Below are 16,688 nucleotides of genomic sequence, written 5' to 3' on the forward strand. Positions count from 1 at the left end.
CAATAAGAATTACTATTTCCAGACGAATAGACTGAGTGCTTGGGGTTTAACGTCATACTTAACAATTTTCAGTCATGTGACGATGACAAACAAATAGAAGCTCTAGGAATCCGCTCCATTCATTAGAGGGTACAAGTCGATCAGTCTTGCCTGAGCTCACTCCACATTTAATGTTATAAGTAAAGGACAGATGTAATGGCTTTTGAATCGTCAATTCGCGCGAGTTTTAGTCCACCCAAATTTTGACCAGGAAAATAATCTACCTCTAAGGTAAATTCATTGGAAAGTCTTTTCGTCTTGAAAAAAGTACAATTCATTAATACAAAATGAGTACCCGTCAATATAATGAAACCTTGAAGCTGCATGATATTTCCAAATTCAGTGGGTTTCTATAGACAAGTCAATTAAAAACTGTATCCACGGTCACATGACCGGGACTGTACAAAGGATCTGTGCCGGGGTGGTTTTCTCACAATTTTGATTTGCACCGACATTCTGCAAAAGCATAAAATACTGGCAAGAGTCTGTCGAAAGCTTTTGTTCACAGCACAGTAAAGAATAAAATTCACTGAAAAGTTGACAGCCTGCATGAAGTTTGTTACGTCTCTTATCATGAGGTATGTGTAGTTCTTGTTACTGAACTTTCCCATGTAATATGTTGCAAACTTCAGAATTTCGGATGGTGATACAAGAATGAGAAACAAAACAACAACAGCGACCAATGTGGCTGTGACACTGTTGAGAGCACTGTCGTCACGACGGCGATATCCATGAGGGTTTGTACGAAGTTGAACATGTGAACATGTCCGTGTCGGCGCGAAACTGTGTTGGTGACCATTCAGTGGCTTTTTGTTCAAAGCTGTCCCGAAGTCCTTGGATTCTTCTTTGTTGTGTGAGGAACTGTTGGGTGTGGTATAGTATTTGGAATTCTTTTCTCTGATGGCAGTGCTTGAAGTAAACATACTTTTATCATCACGACTTATGCCAGACATCTTCTTTCGCAAGGTTTTGGCCTTCTGAATTTTCCAAATCAAACAAGTGTTAAAGAACACCAGAGATATGCAAGGCACAAAATCGGCTAGGATTGACCAGACTAGACGACGAACAGCCACCATATTGGTAGTGTAACCATGGCGGTGCTTAATCACATACCACGTGCCGTTGTTGCCATTGGAACAAGAAACCTCCTCTATAACCCTTTCTAAGAAAAGTGGGGTACTGAAAAGGGTACAGCAGACAAATATCAGAGTTATGCTTATCCTTGTTTTCTTGAGAGAAATTATTTTTCTTGCCCTGAATGGATGACACACAGCAAAATATCTCTCACCTGCCATACAAACAATTAACCATGTACTACAGATTATGAAAATGCTGATGAAGGATCCACCAAAATAATCATAGTACAAAACAATGGACTTCTGAGGGTAGTGATCTTGTAGTGGCAAAATGGTAAACAGCATTGCCAACAAGCAAAACATGAAATCTGAAAACGCAAGCGCAATTAATCCCATGTGTGCCGATTTTTCCATTTTGGTCAAATGCCTGTGCTTTTTTTCTCTTGTTAAAACAAGAAGGTTAAGTGTATTTCCGATGAGTCCGAATCCACAGACGACTGGGGTTCCCACGCCCATCATGTAGTAGTGGATTGTATTGTACAGACGTTTTTCATCTGTCAAGGTCGCATTGGTACTGGCTATGTCCTTGGCTATGTTACATGCTGCATCCATCTTGCACAGCCTCAGAAGTCCTGGAAAATGGATAACATACAATGATAAAAGGGAGCAGTTTGTATCTGTATATAAATATAAATAAGCTAGTATACATACATGTGTAGATATCAAACAGTAATGGAACACTTTTAAAGTATAGTCAAACTGTAATCAGTAACAAATATGGAATTAATAGAAAAAGTATTAAAAATTCATGTAACTGGACTGTTTTTTTTTTCCAGTGCTTTCTTATAGAGGTCTGAAATTCAGAAGAAAATCTTTTATTTTGGAATTGAAGAGAGAAATCATTCTCTCAATAAGAGCATGTAGAAGAAAGTAAGAAAGAAGGAAGAGCAGTACTGTTTACACTTAAATTACAAATGTGCATAACTGCTTGATTGGTGTGATCATTAACTAAGAGGTTGTCTGTGAAACGGACATGCTTGCTTTGAAGTCAAGTTTGTTCAAATTTCTGTAAGTAGTGGGGATAAGTAACAGTCAATCAAGGATGGCTCAGTAATGGATAAGCCATCCTAAGACAAGCTAATTTCACAGATTTCTGGCAAACAAGACCATCTCACCCATCGTCACATGATCGTGCCAAATCAGTGAACATGTCATAGGCTTGCCTGTGTACCAGTTGATATCATAGAGTTTTAAACTGCTGCTGAGCTGTTTCATGAAATGTATGGTACATTGATGACTACAGTAGGCTGGTATTCAGATGGTTATATGTGATTCTAAATTAGTTTGATATGTTGACCTACTTTATGTAAGCACTGGTTACACCAGGTCCCGCGCTCACAAAGGGCTCTTAGGCTTTGGTAAAATTTTCAGTTGTTGTACTTGGTATGTTCCTTTCCATCATTTTAGCTGAAATTCATTTTAACAGTTTATCTAGATTTTACATTGTCAAGCAATATTTTCAACAATATGTTCTGGAAGAAATAACAATTTAAAGTGATTTGAAATATTAACTTAAGTTTAAGTTTGCTTTAAGATCCCAGGGCCAGATGCTTTTTCTACACTGTTACATGTATGCACAACCTGAAGGATCACTGTCAAGATGTTTATCCTACACTCTGCTACATGTATGTACAGCCCAAAAGATCACTGTCAAGATGTTTATCCTACACCCTGCTGCATGTGCGTACAACCGGAAGGATTACTATCAAGATGTTTGTCCTACACTTTGCTTTATGTATGTACTACCAGAAAGATCACTGTCGGGATGTTTATCCTACCCTTTGCTACATGTATTTACAACCGAAAGGATCACTGTCAATATGTTTATCCTATGCTCTGCTACATGTATGTACAACCAGAAGGATCACTGTCAAGATGTTTATCCTACACTCTGTCACATGCAAGTACAATCAGAAGGATCACTGTCAATATGTTTATCCTACACTCTGATACATGTATGTACAATCAGAAGGATCACTGTCAATATGTTTATCCTACACTCTGTCACATGCAAGTACAACCAGAAGGATCACTGTCAATATGTTTATCCTACACTCTGATACATGTATGTACAACCAGAAGGATCACTGTCAAGATGTTTGTCCTACACTCTGCAAATATATGTACAAGTAAAAAGATCACTGTCAAGATGTTCATCCTACACTCTGATACATGTATGTACAACCAGAAGGATCACTGTCAAGATGTTTGTCCTACGCTCTGCAAATATATGTACAAGCAAAAAGATCACTGTCAAGATGTTTGTCCTACACTCTGCTACATGTATGTACAACCAGAAGGATCACTGTCAAGATGTTTGTCCTACGCTCTGCAAATATATGTACAAGCAAAAAGATCACTGTCAAGATGTTTCTCCTACACTCTGCTACATGTATGTACAACCAGAAGGATCACTGAAATAGCACACACAAGGGGTACCTTTAAGTGACTTTTCTGTGAGTATGTATTGGTGTGTCGTTAGGCGAGTTAAGGTGAACAACGGATTATAGATTAGTGTCTGGCACCATCTGCGGGATGAAACCAGCCATTATCGGGACCTGGGTTATGTAACAGTGACTTTCCACAAGGATTGTATGTTGTAGCCATATGTGGGTCTCAAAATTTTAAGCGCTCATTTCAGAGGTGGATGTAGGCTTACTGTTGTGCTTATGTTTTGAAACTGATTCAGTCTGCTTATGCTATCATTTCAGGAGAATTATATAAAAACACACACACACACACAAACTAAAAATACACAAGTTAAAAAAAAATTACATTACGAAGAATATTGCGATACTCTTGTCATGTTCATGTGTTTGAAATGACAGCAGATTAAAAATAATTGCATGTTCTGTGTGAAGTTTCCTTTCACAAATCGATAAACCTGAGGGTGGAATATAGTTCTGGGACTGGTGTTTTGAACTGTTGTATCCTGAAGCCTGGCATGAAAACGTTCCAGCTAGATCAACCCTTCAGAAAGTTTTACAATAACCAGACTACATTGTGTCCACTAGATAACAAGGAAATGAGAGTACATGTATGTCATGGCTAGCTTGGATGATCTTTATCTCTATTTATATATGACCGTTTGATCCAAGAATACACCTGCGGCAGGACTAATTATGCTTGAATAGCCCCTGTTTATAGATGGGAATATATATGTTTCCAGTTGTTGGAGTAGACAGTTTGATTGCATGCAGGGTGCCCTGGGGATATGGGCCAAAGTCACTATGGCTAGGGTAATGTGAGAGAATTCCAAAGATATGCAGATGATACTCATTAATACTATTCACTAAAGAAAGCTTTATCTTGTATTTGTTCTGTTTGAGTCTGTTCATTTATTCCCAGATTAGTGGGCTTAATTATACGCATAGGCTATATGTATATGTATATGTATATAGACACACACATTTTCAATTTTCTGCATTCATCCATCCATAAACCTGAAAAATTTTTGACGATGGCGTTGAACACCAATCAGTCAATCAAACAATCATTTTCATGTGTGGTTGTCCTCATGTTTTGGGGTTTAAGAGCACATCTCATACACAAAAGATCCCAGAACAAACCAAAATAAAGTTGCACCTGGTTGCATGGTAAACTGCTTGGTTCTTAGATGACACCGTGCTAATGGCGCTTTGGCATGGTGTTTTAGAGACACAAAAAATATCCCAGGTTTAATTTGGTAGAAATGAAATAGTACTTGTAATGTAAATGTTGATGGTGTCTTTTGTAGCCAGAATTTCAAGAAGTTAGTTAAAAAATTGTTTGTGGAATTGTTTCTGAAAATTGACATTACCTAGGAAATTCTTGCGTACTTTTGTTTTTTGTTTGAACAGGTTTTTTTTTTGTAATGGGTAGAAGTTATTTTGAACTTTACCTTAATTCACGTTTCATTAAAACCTGAGTGAGAAACATTGGAATGTTTAACTGGTTAAAATACTGGGTAATCGCTTGCCCAGCAATTGGTGTGTGATATCCAAGTCATATAGTGCATATTTATATCAAGTACAAGTAATTGACTGTATTACTCAAATGGTTGCCTTCTTGGGAAAGTTTGGGAATATGGTAAACTTAAGCCAGGCAGACATTCAACTTAATAAAGCATTTGTTTACTGCACTTGAGGTCATGAATAGAAAATAACGACTCTATAGTTCCTCGCCCTTTCTTTGACTACTTGACCTTGCCTTGTCATCCCATGGGAGTTTTTTTGGGGGGGGGGGGGGATTACTTGTATACTTGTAGTACTTGTTTAACATTCATTACTAACAGTATATCATACTGTTAGTAATCAAAATAGTCAGTCTCACTGACCGAGTAATTCGCTTGGGTGGCATGAGAAATGCAAAAGGGCGATGTCAAACTATATGCTAATAGAGTCACCCTAATGTAGCCAGGTATGCCAATTATGCCATTGGGAATTTTCCTTTGTATTCGTGGCAACAGTCCTGGCTGAGATCCTAAGGTCTTGGTTCAGGACTTATCACCATGGTGGGTGGCTTTAATACAGCATAGCCATTCAGTTCTTGGAAGACGTCTTGTGACACCACCTAAATGGTGTGCTTTACTGTAGACCCGACCCGACAAAAGACAGGGTGAATGCAGCTATGTAGAAGAGGTGCAGCCAGGCGAATGGAAATTTCCCATTGTTTTAGCTCTAAAATTGCAAGCTGTAGCCCTATATTTCAAAGGTTCAAACCCAATCACTGTCACCACAAAATTTTTGCATACTAAAGGTAACTCCAATCTGTATGTTTTAATTACATGTGCTTGCTTTATTTATACATTTTAATTATTCTATATTGGTTTGTTTCTAAGTTTTTAAGATATTAATGTGGCTGTACTTTGCACAGTCAAAAAGTTAAGTAAAAGAAGTTTTGGATGCAGTTTATGTTCATCCTTTAAAATTAAGCTGTCTTCATTTTGTGTTCCTTTTACTTAAAATAAACACCACACGATGTCCAAAGACTGGAGAGCTGCAGTGTGTGAAGTTCACAGGATATTTTCAGGTGTGCTGACCATGAGCCTTTTTGATGCCAACATATACTATATATATATATATATATATATATATATATATATATATATATATATATATATATATATATATATATGATCAGGGATAACTTCACTTGATGATGTAAATATGTGTATGTCAGATTTTTAATGCTAGAGAGTGAAATGTCTATAGCCTTTCATCTAGAGCACTGAATGTGTAGGTGGTTGTTTTGGGTTTGATGTGGAGCACAGTATTGGTTTTCAGGGATTGAACCATTTGTCTTGGCATCTTAATGAAGAAATCGTTTTGGTCTCTAACAGATCTAAAGACTTCAAGGTTTATCCTGTTATTTGCTCAACTGAGCTTTTTTTTTTCTGGTGGTCTTTGATGTTTTCAATGTCAGACTTCTTTTCTAACTGAACAGATGGGGAAGTTCTACTTTGACAGAAATGTACTAAAATCTAAACTGGGTGAGTGCCTCTTTGAAACTGATATATTTGCGTTCTGCTATATGTGTTCCTGCATGTGACAATTTAGAAGAAAATAACCCTGGAGTCTCACAGTGTCAGTATTGGAACATTTTTCAGGATTTAGATATCTATCTAGTCTGGGAAGCCTAATCTTTGGGTTTGCAACTGTGGGAGGTATGAACTGTTTGTCATACACTGGACAGAACTGCCATTTGTCACTGGCTTGCATCTAATAGTGTAATGTGATATTCATTATGTCATTTGTCACAAAGACAGTTGGAATAGGCTTTGCTTGTAATAGTGCAGTTTTATGTATTCATTATCTCAAATTTTGACAGTCTTTACCAATTATTGTGCATGATAGTAGCCCATTTATTACTGATGTGGGCCATGCGCTCAGGGGTTTATTGATTTATTACTGATGTGGGCCATGCGCTCAGGGGTTTATTGATTTATTACTGATGTGGGCCATGCGCTCAGGGGTTTATTGATTTATTACTGATGTGGGCCATGCGCTCAGGGGTTTATTGATTTATTACTGATGTGGGCCATGCGCTCAGGGGTTTATTGATTTATTACTGGTTTTTCATGCACGTACCGATACATAATATAAAATTAGTAATAGATACTAACAGTTTTTACTTGATTATAGCTTGACTCGATCCCATATGAGGAAAGGTCTTACAGCATCTGCAGATGGTTGTGGGTTTTTCTTGAACTCTGCACGGTTTTCTCCCACCATAATGACAGCGGCCGTTGTAGAAGTGAAATGTTCATGAGCACAAACACCAACCAAAGAAAAAAGATAAATAAACTTGATTCAATCTACATTTAATGAAGGTAAACATTGAAGATAGTACAGTTGAGCATGTCAGATACATATATCAGACATGCTTACTTGTACGATTTGGGCGTATTTTGTTCACCGAACATGCTCGTACCTCAAAGGACAGTTTTACTTTAATATGTCAAAAAAACCTAGGAGACAGAGGGAACTTGAAGGAATGTGCGTGTATATCAGCTAGAGAATGTGACCACAGACACTTGATGGTCATGGGATATCTACCTGCTGCTCAATCACTCTGACATATGCTCATTGATCACTCTTGTTTTTTCTTTTAATGGGGAGTCCGATGTAGCTGAGTGAGTATCATGTGCAATTTAAGACAAATGAAGTGCGGGTCCATCTCGACCTTAAACAGTGTGTGGTAAATGGCCGAAAGTTTCAGCCCAAAAAAGATCAGTTTTAGAGGAAACTTAAAGCTATAGTTTTTTTTCCCATTAGAATATCATAGTGGTATAGGAGCAAACCTCAAAACACCTTTCAGTGATGGGGAGAATTCTCAGAATGAGGTAAACTGTGCAAAGAAACATAGGCAAAATTTTAGGTTATTTACTGTAGAAGAAATTGTATCTGTAGAATCCCCCACAGTGTTTCGGTGTTTCTGATTGTTTCTGAGGGGCCTTTTTACTTTTTTACCCTAATGAGGCCATTTACCCAGTGTTACATTCACAGAATGCAACTTGTCTGTTGATTGGCATAGCATATACATACTGTAAATCTTCAACCTTTTCAACTGCTAAAGCACTTTTTTAAGTGGAATTTATGCATATAATTGTTATGAGGATGATATTAATAATGATTTCTTTGTGCCATTAAAGTTGCAAGCATCCTAAAACTGTACAAATTATTTCTCTACCCTCCATAGTTCTCTCAGAAGGTTTCAAAATATTGCAGAAGTGGTTGAAAAGATTGAAGAATTAGGGTAAGTAAAACATTTGTAAGTGTGTATTTATAACCAATAATCAGTCAATCAATCAGTGATTGACTGATTATGTGTATGTAATATTGCAATGTCTTCATAAGCATGGGGGTGTGACAGTGGGAAAGAGTTCTTACTACTATAATGAATGTGTGACAATCATCTGAAAATGTATATGGCCAATTGTGAAATATGATACCTCTTCATCAAAGATAGATCACATGCTTACGATAAATACTGTCTATTTTTGACCATCGTGGTGTATCTGTAGATTCTAGGCAAACGAGATACACGTAGGTATTCTGATGGTGAAAGCATAATCAGAAAGAATCAAGTTAAACCCTTACCCCTATGCATGCATGTATTCATTCACTGATAATAATGAAGATGTCATCAAAGATTTCTAGCTTTAATTTATTTGTTGTTGTTTTTTTTTAAGGTTGTCATCTAGGATCATGAAAGCATTTTAAAATTTTGTGACCTTTTTTTGCTTGTGCTTCATGTGATGGTTTGGAGTGAACTGAAACTATGATAAGATTGCTCACACCTAAATTGATGGGGTATATATGACAACCTAAACATGTAAATGTTGTTCAGGTTCATTGCAACATGGTCATAAATACAGGTACCAAAAGGGTGAAGTGGGCAAGAGTTGGCAAACATTTCCAGGTTAATGTTTAAATCCTTATTTTGTAACTGATGCTTTAAAAAGCATGTACTGCACCGCACTGAGTATTTTAGTATTTATACTTTAGAGATTGTTGACTATTTCAACAGTATAATGTCCTAAATGACCATGTATTTCGTCCATGACAGGCTTTACCATTTTTCCTGATTCTGAGAGTTCTGTTGATTTTAGAAACATGTTTTGAAAATAATGTAATTTGATAATTATCTGCCTCTGAAATTGCACTTTTGTGTGTGAAATTTTAGGTCATTTACGGTACTTTCTGAAAACGCATCTAAATGTGTAATATGAAACGATAATGTGCTGAAATGTCAGGAAACAAGGGTACTTTTACATGTATGTGTTACTTATTCAGTGTTACTGTGTGAGCTGTAATTAAGATGAATAGCTTAATTCACAAGATCAAATTTCAATCATAATGACACGTATATCTGTCATGTACTGAGTAAAATGTATAGAATGCAATGCCATGCAAGCATGTGCCTTTATAATATTTTGATTCTGGCAGTGTAATTCATCAGGAATCCTGGACGGCATCCTAATGATAGATATGATGTGGATGATTATCAGACTTTCTTTGATGCTGTGAATTATGGTATGATTTCAGTCTCTATCAGAAAGTTGTCATTAAGAAGTCTGTCTCCAAACACAGTCGGACATTCATATATTGATTGCCACTGAATACAGTGCTTATATTGATAGGTAAAGATGTTAAACTGTTGACCAACAGATGATTTTCTTTTTCGATCTCGTTCAGATGGTGGTAATTCAGAAACGTGTATTTCAAAAATGTTCCCTTCAAATCCTTATTCAGACTGCAAAATTTATTACAGTACGAAAATAGTATTATAGACAGATAGAATGCTGCATTGTAAGGATAGACATAGATAACTGTCTCATTCTTCAATGTGTTACATTCTGCCCAGGTAAACATCATCTTTTCTGCATTTGTATGCGGTGCTTTTGTGAATGTTTGCAATTAAATTACAACCGATTCTGTTGTTTTTTTTTTTGTTTTTTTTTAGATTTGGTCTGAAAATCTGTTTATGCTATTAAATTATATTGTATTAAATATTATTAATATCTTCATATTTGATTCAGCATGACATTGTATTGATTAAAAGTCATTGAATGTCGTCATTTGTGACTTTAAATCAAAAAGAAATGAATTTAGAATTGCTAACAATCAAATGGTAAGTTACAACTGGCTGTTGATGTTGAAAGTTGCAGAATTTTAAATAAAGGTAACTAGTCATAATTGAAATAAAGTTAACTGTATTTTTCTGTTTACTTTTCATTGCCCCCTGCAAATGCAATGGAGGTGTCTTTCACCTGTTTGTGGATGGGTGTTCATCTCTCATTGTACATGGTAATCTTCACAGTGTGATATCTCAAAAACCAATTGAGCTGTAATGTTGAAATTTGGCCCACACTTTCTTACCATTATTTTCATGATTTGATTAATTTTTTAAGACCACCACTTCTTTTTGTATTTTTACCACATTATACGTTACACTGTGTGACGACATTTTAAGATAGGTCATAGAATGTATGCAGTATCTATAATTATTAAACAGTTTTCCGCAAGAACAGCTTACTGAATAATGAAATAATGGAGTGCTGTTTGAAACTGCAGCTTTGTATGTGAGTAATGTTGATAGTTGTGGAGTACATTGACATCTTACATGACACTGTATTTGTCAGATGACTTACATTGACTGAGGAATTCTACTTTGATTTCCATATGTCTTGCTAACGCATATCTTGCTGGGAGTATAGAAAACTGTGTGATATGTACATATTGAATTTGCCCTAACAAATCATCTGAAAAAGTGCATATTAAAAGGTAAATAAAAGTGCAGAAGTGTTTATTTTGGTGCTGAAAGTTACATTTTTCCAGTAAGATATATTCCTACCTTGAAAAAACAAAAAACCCCAAAACCTTTCTGAGATCAGTTGAACTCTAAGTGTAAGGCAAAATAAGTGACATTATAATAATCATAACTAAAGATTAGGTCGAATGTAGTACTGGATTTCATATAAAGTTTTCAAGAGCACATAAGAGCCACAAAGTGATACTTTTGGTGCAAACCCTCAACTTTTTCTGATAACAAATGAATCAAACTGCACGATTGTATAAGGTGGACAAATGAATTAGAATCAAGCAAAATGTGTCAGATGAAAGGTGCTAAAGTTAAGGTAAAGTTACATTTATGTGATATTGATCTGTTTGGCAACCCAGAAAATGTATAACACATCCCACAACACATTTACATTTCACAGCATGAACTGTTCGTCTTTAGATGTCCAAATGAGAAGTTATTTTCAGTGTTAATGGTGGAATGGCATGCTGTTAGTAATGACTCTTACCTTTTTCACAGCTTTCCTGGCTAGACTGTTATACCAAGTGTCATTAATCCATGAGGTGTGCTGCGAGGAAGTGCCATACACAGTTGCCTGCTGTAAGCCAGCTCTCTGAAACGATGAAAAGTCTGCTATAGATTTCCCGTCATTTCTTTCCCCTCTAGTCAGCCTGCTCCTTTAGGGAGACAGCTTTTGCTTTGCACGACAATGACCAAGCTTTAGGAAGTCAGTAAAAGGGTCATGGGATTGGCAACAGGGTGAGATGGTATTGATCGCACTGTGAACAATAAAAGGGCTGTCATGTAGGAAACTATCTCCACTATCAGTCACTGATAAATTCAAGACTGCAGGTGTGGGAAATTTACCCATAACATCCTGCTGCAGAGGCTCTTTTGCGGCAATCATTTCGACCATGATCACAGCTTAGTAGATCGAGCACTTGCATTAATTTTGACATGTATTGTCATAATGAGACAGGTGTCTTATTTAATGTACATCAAATGGTAACAGCTTAATTTTCCATCTCCTTTGCTGTTCTATTGAATACTGTTTTAGCTGTGGGGCTCTCTTGCACGAAGGATAATAAATGATTTGTAAACATTGTCATATTTTTCAGCCTGTTTATTATCTGTTCTCAGGCAGGAGTGCATGCATTGTTTATGTGGTATTAGTAATGAAAAATTGTCTCAGTATAGGATGAATCGCTGTGTGGAATTATGCGTACAGTTCCTAAGAGTCTGTACATGTCATTTATTTACATGTACTAGGTCTTTCTCTCCAGGATGGAAATGAAACTTTTCTTGAAGATTTTCACTGCTTCCCTGATGATTGCATATTAAACACGTTTCACTTGCTTAGTTTGCAACTTTTGCTATTAAAGTGCCTCATGTCTCTGTGTAACTTTCATTTTCTAATAATGTCGCTTGGTTTGTAATTCCTTTTTTTTTTTTTTTTGACAAACATCAGTGTAGCGAATTATTTAGATCTTGATTGCAGGTGTTTAGATTGCAGGTGACAATTAACAATAAATGTGTGATACTGTTGTGGTAAATGGCCGGTTAGTAAAGAGATGCTTGAGTGTCTAAAATTATGCTGAATAACCAACTAAATCAGATGCATGCAGCCAGGGGATGATAGGTAGTTTGTAGTGTATATAAAATATTGGATTGTGTGTTGGTATACATGTATGTGTAGCATTTCATGTCAAGGTTACGGATCTGGCTTATAAGCTAACAACTCTAGACTGGTAAAATCCCACATTAAATCAAGCCCAAAATTGGCACATGTATTTCTTGATACATGTGTTTCCTTGCTTGAGAATAGGATATACCAAGTGGCTTGGCCATAATCACAACCAGTAGTTATACAGAGACTAGTGGAGGCCTCATATCTGGTGTCTTTTACATGCTATTCCTAATAGTGAGTCGGCAGTAAAATTGTGGCAGACAATTTCCGAGACATCCCCGAGACATGTACCTGTATTGAAAGTTGTTAATTCTTAAAGAAGAAAAACAAATTATTTGCAATACTGTAGTGTTTGGAGCTTTTATGAGTGCATGTTAAGGATTAATAGACAGTTTGCTTGGCAGAGCAAACAAGACTTGCTGTCTTGAATTGTCAGGTATGCCAAACTATGTGAAACTAAACAAATTTGTGTTTTAATTAGGTTGCGAAAATTCCTTGTTCTTCTGAGTGAACCAGGACTTGTGTGCAACAACAAGCTGGCTATTAGAAATTATATGAAACTAAATGAAAAAATGGTCCTACTTATGGAAATTTATTTTTCATCAGGAATTTCCATCAAAAGCTTGGCAAACATTTTATTTGACAGTCTGTTTCATTCGTATCTGTGGAAACGTAAATATTCATGCTTTACTTATCTTTATATACAACCACAAGCTAGCTAAAGTACGATAAGACTTAGCCCGTTGGCAAACCCCATAAGACTTGGCAAATGAGTCATCCTGTGTTATTGTATAGGAGTAATGCCTTTTGGAAACTACAAGCTTGCCAAATCATATTAAACTAAGCCAATTGATGATTCTGTACGGTTATGGACATTCATTTTTATTCAGTAACGTCAGACTTTCTATTGGAAACATCAAGCTTGCCAATCCATATTAAACTAACCCAATGGGTGGTCCTGTGTTGTGGAATTTCATTGTTCATCAACAAAGTCCGACTTTCTGTTGGAAACATCAAGCTTGTCAGTCCATAATGAAACTTACATATTGGTGGTGCTGTGTTATGGAATTTCATTGTTCATCAACAGAGTCAGCCATTCTGTTGAAAATGACAAGTTTGCTGAACCATATGAAACTAAAGCAATTGGTGGTGCTGTGTTATGGAATTCCATTGTTCATCAACAAAGTCCGACTTTCTGTTGAAAATGACAAGTTTGATGAACCATATGAAACTAAATCAATAGGTGGTGCTGTTTTATGGAATTGTATTGTTCATCAACAAAGTCAGTCTTTCTGTTGAAAATGACAAGTTTGCTCAACCATATGAAACTAAACCAATTGGTGGTGCTGTTTTATGGAATTGTATTGTTCATGAACAAAGTCAGTCTTTCTGTTGAAAATGACAAGTTTGCTGAACCATACGAAACTAAAGCAATAGGTGGTGCTGTTTTATGGAATTGTATTGTTCATCAACAAAGTCAGTCTTTCTGTTGAAAATGACAAGTTTGCTGAACCATACGAAACTAAAGCAATAGGTGGTGCTGTGTTATGGAATTCCATTGTTCATCAACAAAATCAGACGTTCTATTAGGATCAATAAGCTTACCAAACCAAATGAAACTAACCAATTGGTGGTCCTCCTGTGTTATGGAAATTCATTGTTCATTAGTAAAGTCAGATTTTACATGTATATTAGAAACAACAAGGCTGCTAAATCAAATGAAACTAAACCAGTTGGTGGTCCTTGGAATTCATCAGTAAATACTTTGTACTGGGTACAGAAAGATTGCCAGATGTTATGAAATTAAACTGATTTGTGGTCTTTTGTTGTGAAAATCCATTGTTTTCAGTAGGTTGAGGCTTATACTTTTGGCAATGACAGGCAGACTGTCTTTTGCAGACAGGCAGTCATTGATGGCAAGGCAGTAACATGGGACAAGGAGATTTTCCGTTAAAATTTCATAAATTTCATTAAAATTAAATTTCATAATTTGTAAAATTCCTGATTTCATGTCTCTTCTTTGTATTAGAGTCCTTGTTAAGGTAGCAAGTTTATTACCTTCTTTAATTGAGCTCAAGTGTGCATTTGTGTGTTTCCTACAAGTGGGACACTACATCTAGGTCTTTTCCCAGGCCTGAATTAAACCTCCATTACATATTAATGACATCAGTCTTAAACTATTGTAATTTTTGTGCTTTTGGTGTGTGTTTATCTTGACTTGTGTGCATCAGGTCAGTTTTATTATGACAGTGAACAGTAATTTAAGAAATTTTGCATTGATTTTTTTCCTTCAGTTTTTGGCTTAAACTTTTACAATAACAAAACATAGTGATTTAGTTAAGTAGTTTGTCATTTTTGCTGTCGGATGTGCTGTCAGTTAAATACTTTTTGTTCTGTTTTATTCATGTTTGCATTAAATATGGGCATTAGATATAGTGAGAATTGATAAATTTGAATAGCCAATAAAAATTTATTTAATTAACAATTTAGGCAAAGTGGTGGTGAGGTTAAGCTTTTTGACGAGTTGACAGAAATGCAGCTTAAGGTGTAATTAATGGATGCAAGCTGGCACAGCGATCTCTTGGTATTTCACACAATCCTTATCTTTGTCTCTATAATTTGCAGCAGAAATTTTCATCTCCACCATCCCCTGTATAATATGCACTATCGAATTAATTTTTGTCTTCGTCTATACCCAATATTTTAAGGTGTTATCTGTCGTAGAATATCAGACACTTTGCCCAATTTTTTTCCCTACAGAATTGTTTTGGACAGTTTTGTAAAGCACTGTACACTTAATGGTTAGGATATAATGTCTGAATTGTCTTTCCATGAATCTCACACACATTTTGGCACTGTTATGTTTTTTTTTTCCTGCAGAAGTGGGATCTGTTTGGTATGCACTTGTGTGAACAATGGATACACACTACTGTGATGTAACAACAACAGATGAGTTTACATCATTGCCATGGTAGCACTCAGCTCATCAAACACTTTGTTTGACAGACATTCAAAGGAAGCAATCCATACAGCTGCAACCAGTACACATTGTGAATTTTTCTTTAACATGTCTTAAGAAGATGGTTTTGATCCACGAATGAGCTCCAGCCATTATCACCACAGTTGCTTTGTTGGTTGTTCACAAGAGCCATGCTTGATCTGTTTGTTCTTTGACTGGAGATTGCCTGTCTGTGAGAGTGCTAGTTTGTTCTCAGAGATGGCCTTTACAGGCTCAATGCTGTGACAATGAGCTCTGCATTTTTAACCTTCGCAAATCTTTACAAATCCAACACATGCATAGCTTAATCAAGACATCTTTTTTTAATGAGTATTGATTTTTTTTAGAACCACTTATGACATTGGTGCCATTTTTTTCTGTAATTATAATCGCTAGTCTCTCACAGAGTTTCTGTCACAGACATTCAGTTCATAATACATCTCAAAATCACTTAAAAAAAGCCCCCAGCGATTCATAGTTAAAGAGCCGGATATTAGTGCAGGTGGGAAGTTGGTTAATGACTGAAGATATTAACCTCTGGCTTTGTATACCTGCCTTACACAGTCCGGACACACATGCTGTGATGGAGATTTTGCCTGTTTGTATATCCATGTCAAAGCTAAAAGGACCTCTAAAAATTGAAGTTGGCATCTCTAAGTAGACCACTTAAAACCGTGCAGAAATATATACTTTCATTTATTTTTTTAGATTTTTTGTGAGGAGAGTTAAACTCGTTCAAACATTTGAATTCTAAGGTGGGCTTTATGGACCATACTATCAGAGTTTAGGAACTCTGACGTCACAGGGAGTTTTTCCAACTCTAATCACAACACTGGAATAACCCTTTTTACCCACGAGTCAAAGATTACTGATAAAAGATTCCGAAAAAAAAAAAAAAAAAATGTAATGTGACATCAGAGTTTCTAGATACCGTCAATATGGCTCATAAAACCACCTTACTATTCAAATATTTGAATGCCTTTCAACATTCTTTAAAAAATCTGAAAGAATAAATTTATTTTTACGCATAGTTTTCGGTTGATTG

The 16,688-nt window shown here is 36.1% G+C and overlaps 2 protein-coding genes across 2 annotated transcripts in view; one reads left to right on the forward strand and one right to left on the reverse strand.

Moving 5' to 3' along the window:
- LOC135474864 (ATP-dependent DNA helicase Q4-like) overlaps positions 1-16,688 on the forward strand; it is a 164,736-nt gene that overhangs the window by 41,852 nt on the left and 106,196 nt on the right. The window lies entirely within an intron of this gene.
- Positions 405-1,727, reverse strand: LOC135474930 (neurotensin receptor type 1-like). Its single transcript, XM_064754622.1, has one exon. The coding sequence runs from the start codon at positions 1,725-1,727 to the stop codon at positions 405-407; it is 1,323 nt and encodes a 440-aa protein (XP_064610692.1).

Source organism: Liolophura sinensis, chromosome 9 (assembly GCF_032854445.1).
Source record: "Liolophura sinensis isolate JHLJ2023 chromosome 9, CUHK_Ljap_v2, whole genome shotgun sequence".
Classification (NCBI taxonomy): Eukaryota; Metazoa; Mollusca; class Polyplacophora; order Chitonida; family Chitonidae; genus Liolophura; species Liolophura sinensis.